General features: G+C 38.4%; 1 protein-coding gene across 1 annotated transcript; it reads right to left on the reverse strand.

Moving 5' to 3' along the window:
- Positions 1-675: 675 nt before the first annotated feature.
- Positions 676-7,900, reverse strand: LOC100249655 (uncharacterized). The gene is made up of 14 exons (XM_059740197.1): positions 6,593-7,900; positions 6,369-6,476; positions 6,072-6,280; positions 5,787-5,997; positions 5,412-5,649; positions 5,181-5,331; positions 4,749-5,053; positions 2,767-4,184; positions 2,457-2,570; positions 2,176-2,384; positions 1,890-2,100; positions 1,511-1,748; positions 1,275-1,425; positions 676-1,194 (listed from the first exon to the last, which is right to left on the reverse strand). The coding sequence occupies exons 1-14, from the start codon at positions 7,866-7,868 to the stop codon at positions 886-888; spliced, it is 5,148 nt and encodes a 1,715-aa protein (XP_059596180.1). The 5' UTR covers positions 7,869-7,900; the 3' UTR covers positions 676-885.
- Positions 7,901-8,378: the final 478 nt, after the last annotated feature.

Here is an 8,378-nt window from a genome sequence, read left to right on the forward strand (position 1 = left end):
TGGACCACTGAGCCAATTTGGATGACTGCCATTCCAGGTGAAAATCCAGGAATATTTAGAGGATTGATTCCTAAGATAAACTTCATATGGATGGATCATAGGGATTTTTTCATGATGTTAAAACATGCTTTTCACCAGTATTTAGGTTCGTACTATGTCTCATCTTTGGCAAAAATAACTTAGAATGATGTTGGAAATTCTCCCATATGATCCTTCCACTGTCATGATCTTGCAAAACAAGGTTTCCTGAATCCAAAAGCTGGGCAGTCAAATTTGATACAGTATTTGAATCATTTGACCACCAGAAAACATCTTTCTGGCCTTTCAGAACTTGAAGATACCATCTTCAGATATCATAACAACGCCTTGTAACAAATTTTATTCTTTCTGCAAACTTGGAGAAGATCTTTTGTTGTATTTCTTTTTCATATAGGAAAGTTTTCTTTCTACTTTCTCAAGAAATTATGTCAGGAATTCACCATACCATGTCTAAATATCAGGTGCAAAAGGAAAGTAGCGTACCCTTGCAGCATTAGAGACGAGCATGTGAGCAGAAGCTGGATAAAAGAAATTGTCTAAACAACATGTCCCAAGGTGTTGGTGGGGTCGTAGGATTGTCAAAGAAGAAAAATAGAAAATAGAAAATAGAAAACAGCATAACCTTGCCCATGAGGATTTAATCAAGGCATAAAGCTAGTCTTCTTTCATAATATATCAATTTGGATGAAGCTATGGATATTGGTTGCCTATTCAAAATATGATGCTTATCTATGAGGGCCATGGCATAAAACAATTGTCTGTTTTTGAAGCCTCCGCTGAAGTCATCCAGTTGAACGTTTATTACAAAATACATAAATAAATAAATAACTGTCTCAAAATTGCATGCTACCGGCCATGAATGACTGTAATAGTGGCTCTGTCCACAGAATACTTCCTTTGGCGCAGTTGAGAGGACTCTGTATCCTTACCAATCTGCCTCTCAGTAAATGCAGGTTGCTTTGGGGGAGGGAGATGTGCAATTTCACTGCAAAGCATTGGAACAACAGTTGAAATGGATGGCCTATCTTTTGCCAACTCTTGAACACATAACAGTCCCACATGTATGCATCTCAATATCTCTTCTTGAAAGCATGCTTCTGATATACTTCCATCTATTAGTGCTTCCATGTTGTCTTCGTTCCATAGCTTCCATGCCTGAAAATATTAACACAACATCACTGGAAAATGACAGTGGAGCTTTATATAATTGACATGATGATAAATATGATACTTACATATCCCAAAAGGCTCAAAGACTGCTCATCGTGATAAAAACTAGAGTTCCTTCTCCCACTTACAATCTCTAATAACAGTACACCAAAGCTGAATACATCGGATTTTTCTGAAAATCGCCCTTCAATTGCATACTCAGGAGACATATACCCACTGCATTTCATCATTGAGATAGATACAAATTTTGGGAGATCAAAAATGTAACTCAAGGGGACTAAGGAAAGCAATGACTACTTACTATGTTCCAACCACCCTTACAGTATTGGCTTGATCTTGTTTTCGTCCAAAAATCCTGGCCATACCAAAATCTGAAATTTTAGGATTCAAGTCTTCATCCAACAAAATATTACTTGCCTTTAGATCTCGATGAATAATTCTTAATCTAGAATCCCTGTGAAGGTAAAGGAGGCCTCTTCCAATCCCTTCAATAATGCTAAACCGTTTCCTCCAATTTAGAGATTCTTTCTTGAGAGGATCTGAAATATTAGCATCCAAAGAAAACCAAGAAAAATTTGATAAGAATGGCAAACATAATTTTGCATTGAGTGGATATCAATGCCGATGCTGTGAAATTGTCACGAAAAATAATAACAGAAAGAGCAATAGCATAATCTAACCGAAGAGAAAGGCATCCAAGCTTTTATTGGGCATGTATTCATAGATCAATATCTTTTCCTCTCCTTTAAAGCAGCAGCCGAGGAGTCTCACAAGGTTCCGGTGTTGGAGTTTAGAAATCAGCACCACTTCATTCATAAATTCTTCCAACCCTTGTGCAGATGCTCTTGACAGTCTTTTTACTGCTATATCTTGTCCTCCTGGAAATTTTCCCTGCAAACAAGTAGTGATTTAGTAATTGGTTTTCCATTAGAATACCCCATATATCTCCAGACAAACAAACATTACCCTGTATACTGAACCAAAACCACCCTGCCCGAGCTTATTGGCTTCGTGGAAGTTGTTCGTTGCACTCACTAGCTTCTCAAAATCAAGAAGTGGTAGCTCTTCAAGTTTAACTTGGTTCACATCGTCTCCAAGTAATTCTGAATCTGAAAAGATTGGATATATATCCCCTCTACACAGTGATAGCATCTCTTCCCTTGTTTCCTTCTTTGCTGATTCAGAATGTAGTTGTGAGTAACGTGTGGATAGCAACTTAAATCCTAGCTCTTCAATATGCATATTACCTCTTTGTTTGGAAATCCACCTTCTTGAGAAATATGTGCAGATGGAAATGGCAATTGCAATTATTCCTATAATCAATGCAATAGCAACAATTACTTTCATGCGTCTCTGTTCAGCTGCAAAGGAAAATGAAAGGTAAATTGACTCAGAGCAAATACAGTAGAGAAATTTGATCTGAGAGATCACAAGATTCTCTGTTCTACCTTGAAAACCTAGTCTAATTGAAATTCAACTGAAATAGAATAAGCTAATGTTGTGTAGACTTGAGGATTGGATTGAACCAGAGAGATAAAGGCAACAAGAACTTCTTACCTAGTTCAGAGTATGCAACACGAATATAAAGATCCGTCCCACTGCTACCGAATTTTTGTACATCAATTAAGTTGCCACTCCATGACATACACCCAATGCCAGTATAATATGAATAGGCCATGCAGGAACAATTTTTCAAGCACCACTCTCTGCATTCATGTTCAAGACCAGGTAACCACTCTGCAAAATCTGGCACTTTCATGTTTGTTAGCCTAATAAATCCATCCACTTTGCCGTCTTCCCTGCTACCATTCATCTTCTCACATGTCAATGGTTTCTTCTTCACACATCCACCAGTCCAATCCCCGCTATTCCATTCCTCTGTATACTTTGGCTGATACCCTCTCAAACAGCTACAAATTGGTGAATTCTTTGAATTACAGATGCCAAATGCCCCGCACTTACCATAAACATCACACTTGGATTTCTTGTTCTGCCATGTAACCTTCAACTTATCCATGCTGCCATCCTTAATTATTTCCAATAATGTTCCTTGAGGAGTCAAGATATAGTACCACAGGATAGATGCATATTCATGAGAGAAGGTTGCATAAACATCACTTTGATGATTAAATAGATGAAATCCATAAAGAAAAACTGAATTCATGTTGGGTATTCCAATAAAGGTCTGACCATTCGATGGACCACTGCGCCAGTATAGATGACTTCCATTCCAGATACATAACTCAGGAAGGTATGATGGAGAAATTCCTGCAGAGAAGCTTCCGATGGATGGATCTGAAGGACTTTTCCATGATGTTAGTAGTTGCTTCTCACCTGTTTTTATGTTGCTTCTAAGTTTCATGTTTTGCACAAATGAGTTAGAAGGATGTTGGAAACTCTCCCACATGATCCTCCCACTGTTTTTATCTTGCAAAACAAGGTTTCCAGAATCTAGAAGCTGAGCACTTGAATTTAGGGCTGCACTTGAAACATTTGATGACCAGAAAATCTCTTTCATGCTGTTCAGAACCAGAAGATTACCATCTTCAGATATCATCACAATCCCAGAAGAATCATTGAGGGGTTTGTCTCTATTAGCTATCCATATGACAGTGAATAAAGAAGTGGTGTTATACCAGATTCCAACATAGCGATTAGTTGAACCATCAGGGCTAAAGAAACCCAGTCTGAAGACACTTCTATTGGAGACTATACTTTGGGGATCTTTGATGAACTTGACAGATGTAATGGTGTCTAAGGCGCCACAAAACTCAAAGCGAAAACAAGAAAGTAAGAGAAGTAGATATACTACACTAGTGTTGCAGATGATTGCCATAACTGCTTGAATGCTGCTTGTTGGTTTGAAAGTGGACTCCATATGGTATTTAACATATTGGTCTATTGAAATCTCATCTCTTAATTTCCTCATATCCACTGAGTCATCATCCACTCTTATTTCCAAAGTCATTGCACTCCTTTTCTAGTCAAAAAGGAATCATCTATACTTTCTAGTGGTTCCAAGTTCCATCAACTTTACCTTATTACTTTCAAAGCTTACATGGTAGTCATTTTCTTCACTAGCCCCTCCAATGCCTAGGTGTCCATAAAACGGGCCTTGCATTCAGTCTGGGAGCTGTCGGACATCCATATTGGATGGCCAGACAATAAATTGGAAGCCCTTCCATCCATAAAGCATACAAATTACTAGTATCTTTAACCGCTCCAAATTTCATTGTTATTTCTCTAGTCTGTATCTTTCCAAAAGGTTGTTAGTCAAGGTCTATAGATCTTTATTGAGAAATAAATGATCAAAATCAACAAATCGGATGGTTTCTTGTAACTCTACCCTGATGGTCTCAATCGTTCACACTAAAACCATCAAGTTATACAGATTACGAAAAAATCAACTAATTCTTCTACACTAAAACAATCAAGTTCAGTATAGATTACAAAAAAATCAACTAATTCTTCCACACTAAACAATCAAGTTCCAAATGGATTGCAAAAAATCAACTAATTGTCTTGTCCCTGCATCCTACCGGGCTTGGATGATTGTAATACTGGCTCTGTCGACAGAACAATTATTTTGGCTCTGTCCCAAGGACTCTGTATCTTTGGAAATCTGTCTCTCAGTAAATGCAGGTTTCTTTGGTGTAGGAAGACGTGCAATTTCACTACAAAGCATAGAAACAACAGTTGAAATGGATGGCCTATCTTTAGCCAATTCTTGCACACATAACAGTCCCACATGTATGCATCTCAATATCTCATCTTGAAAGCATGCTTCTGATATACTTCCATCTATTAGTGCTTCCATGTTGTCTTCGTTCCATAGTTTCCATGCCTGAAAAAATTAAAACAAAATAAATTTAAATTTGAAGTCCATCATTCACTGAAACAAAAGGATGGAGTTTTATGTAACTGAGGTAATGATACCAACAAAAAAAAAAAAGAAAAAAAAAGAAACTTACATATCCCAAAAGGCTCAAGGATTGCTCATCATGATAAAAGCTATTGTTCCTTCTCCCACTTACAATCTCTAATAATAACACCCCAAAGCTGAATACATCAGATTTTTCTGAAAATCTCCCCTCCATTGCATACTCAGGGGACATATAGCCACTGCATTTAGTCATTGACATAAATATTGGGAGATCAAAGAGCCTACTTAAGAGAACTTGGGGAAAGCAAGGGCAACTTACTATGTTCCAACCACCCTTATTGTGTTGGCCTGATCCTGATTGCCTCCAAATATCCTCGCCATACCAAAATCTGAGATTTTAGGATTCAGGTTTGCATCCAACAAAATGTTACTTGCCTTTAGGTCTCGATGTATAATCCTTAATCTAGAATCTCTATGAAGGTAAAGAAGACCTCGACCAATCCCTTCAATGATGCTGAAGCGTTTTTTCCAATCTAGAGTTTCTTGTCTGAGAGGATCTGAAGGATTCAGATCCCAAACAAAAACCAATAAAAGTAAGGAAAAGTTAAATGAGATGGACAAACATGATATTGGATGTGGATGCTTGAAACTGTCATGACTAAATATTACAGAAAGGGCAATAGCATGATCTAACCAAAGAGTAAGGCATCCAAGCTTTTCTTTGGCATGTATTCATAGATCAACATTTTTTCATCTCCTTCAATGCAGCAGCCAAGGAGTCTAACAAGATTCCGGTGTTGGAGTTTGGAAATCACTACCACCTCATTCATAAATTCTTCTAGCCCTTGTGCAGATGCTCTTGACAGTCTTTTCACTGCTATTTCTTGTCCTTCTGGCAATCTTCCCTGCAAGCAAGCAGTGAATTAGTAACTGATTATCCAGCAAGTACCCCATGAAGCTCTAGATGAGCAAGCATTACCCTGTATACAGAACCAAAACCACCCTGGCCAAGCTTATTCGCCTCATCAAAGTTGTTTGTTGCGGTCACTAGCTTCCCAAAATCAACAAGTGGTAGTTCTTCAAGTTTAACTTGGTTCATTCTGTCTCCAAGTATGTTTGCATCTGAAACGTTTAGATGCACATCTCCTCTGTCTGATGATAGCATCTCTTTGCGTTTCTTATTCTTTGCTGATTCATAATATAGTTGTCAGTGATGTCTGAATAAAAACTTGGAATATATCATAGCCTGCTGAAATACCGTCAATAAGCATATTACCTCTTCGTTTGGTAATCCACCTTCTTGAGAAATATATAAAGACTGCAACGAAAATCGTTCCTATAATGACCGTAACAGTAACAGTGACTTTCATATCTCTACTTTTATCTGTAAATTAAAAGTTAAAGCAAGAACTAAATCAGCTTGGTGAAGACATAATATGGAAAATAGATATTTGAGTGAGAAAGATGGGGAGAGGAGCAATGACAGCAATAACTCTTTACCTAGTTCTGAGTATGGAACACGAATGTAAAGATCTGCCCCATTGCTGGAGAACTTTTGCACATCAGTTAAGTTCCTACTCCATGACATACAACCAATGCCAGTATAATATGCATATGCAATGCAGGAACAATTCTTCAAGCAAAATTCTTTGCAATCATCTTCAAGAGCTAGCGACCACTCTGCAAAATCCGGCACTTTAACAGTTGTTAGCCTAATAAATCCGTCTGCTTCGCCCTCTTCCATGCTACCATTTATCTTCTCGCATTGAAATGGTGTCTTCCTCACACATCCACCAGTCCAATTTCCTCTACTCCATTTCTCTATATTCCTTGGCTCATACCCTCTTAGACAGCTACAAATTGGTGAATTCTTTGCATTACAGATTCCAAATGCTCCACACTTTCCATAGACATCACACTCAGTTTTACGACTCTGCCATGTAATCTCCCAATTCTTCATGCCGTCATCACTATATATTTCCACTATTGTTCCTTGAGGAGACAAGACATAGTACCATAAGATAGATGCATATGCATGCTCGAAAGTGACGGAAACATTACCTTCTTTATCATTAACTATATGAAATCCATTGAGATAATTCATGTCTGGTACTCCTATTAAGGTCTGACCATTCCATGGACCACTACGCCAGAATGGCCGACTGCCGTTCCAGACAAAAATTTCAGGAATATCTGATGGATCAATGCCAGTTGAGAAGCTTCCAACAGATGGATCCGAAGGACTTTTCCATGATGTTAGTCCCTGCTTCTCACCAGTCTTCATGTTTTCACTCAGCTCCATTTTCTGCAAAAAGGCGTGAGAAGGGTGCTGGAAACTCTGCCATGTGATCCTTCCACTGTTTTTGTCCTGCAAAACAAGGTTCCCAGAATCTAAAAGTTGGGCCCTTGAATTTAGTGCGGCATTTGAAACGTTTGATGACCAGAAGATCTCTTTCTGGTCATTTAGAACCAGGAGATTACCATCTTCAGATACCATCACAATCCCTGAAGAATCATTGAGAGGGTTTTCCCTGTTAGCTATCCATATAACAGTGAATAGGGAAGTGGAGTTGTACCAGATCCCGAAGTAGCGTTTAGTGGAATTGCCAGGGCTAAAGAAGCCCATTTTGAAGAGACTTCCATTGGAGACCATAGTTTCGGGATCTTTGATGAACTGGGTGGATGTAATGGTGTCAGTCGCAGTGCAAAACTGAAAACAAAGACCAGAAAGTAATAGAAGTAGAGGAGTAACACTGATGCCACTGATGATTCCCATTGCTGCTTCAATGCTTCGTGTTGGTGAGAAAATGGACTCCCTCTGGCATGCCATATATGGGGACAACACATGTTCCATCTCTCAGAAAGATATAACCTTGCTTGACGAAGTCATTGTCAACTCTCTCTGCCCACATCATTTGGACTAATTTGCTCCTCAAGAACGGCATATATGTATTTTTTTAATGAATCGTATTACATCACCTAGATCAATTTCAAAGCTTACATGGCAAGCCTCTGTCTGTACCACCACCCACTATGCCTGGCAGTCAAAAAAAAGGGCTTGCATTCACTCTGGAAACCATCGCATATCCACACACCTTCACATAAGATGTCTGGGCATTAAAAGCAAAACAGAAGCAATTCAATCCAGAAAGAGTACAAAGTGTTAATATCTATTATCGTGACCCAGTCCAATTACCAATGAGATTTCTCTGTTCTGCATATTTTTATTATAAGGTGTATAGATTTTGCTTGAGAAACAAAGGATCAAAATCAACAAAACTGATTT

Source organism: Vitis vinifera, chromosome 10, assembly GCF_030704535.1.
Source record: "Vitis vinifera cultivar Pinot Noir 40024 chromosome 10, ASM3070453v1".
NCBI lineage: Eukaryota > Viridiplantae > Streptophyta > Magnoliopsida > Vitales > Vitaceae > Vitis > Vitis vinifera.

Coding starts and splice junctions, on each gene's coding strand:
- LOC100249655 (XM_059740197.1), bottom strand. CDS start 7,868: ATGGGAATCATCAGTGGCATCAGTGTTACTCCTCTACTTCTATTACTT. Junction 5,650..5,786: donor CTTGGATGCCTTACTCTTTG/GTTAGATCATGC, acceptor TGAATCCTTCAG/ATCCTCTCAGACAAGAAACT. Junction 5,054..5,180: donor CCTTGAGCCTTTTGGGATAT/GTAAGTTTCTTT, acceptor TAATTTTTTCAG/GCATGGAAACTATGGAACGA.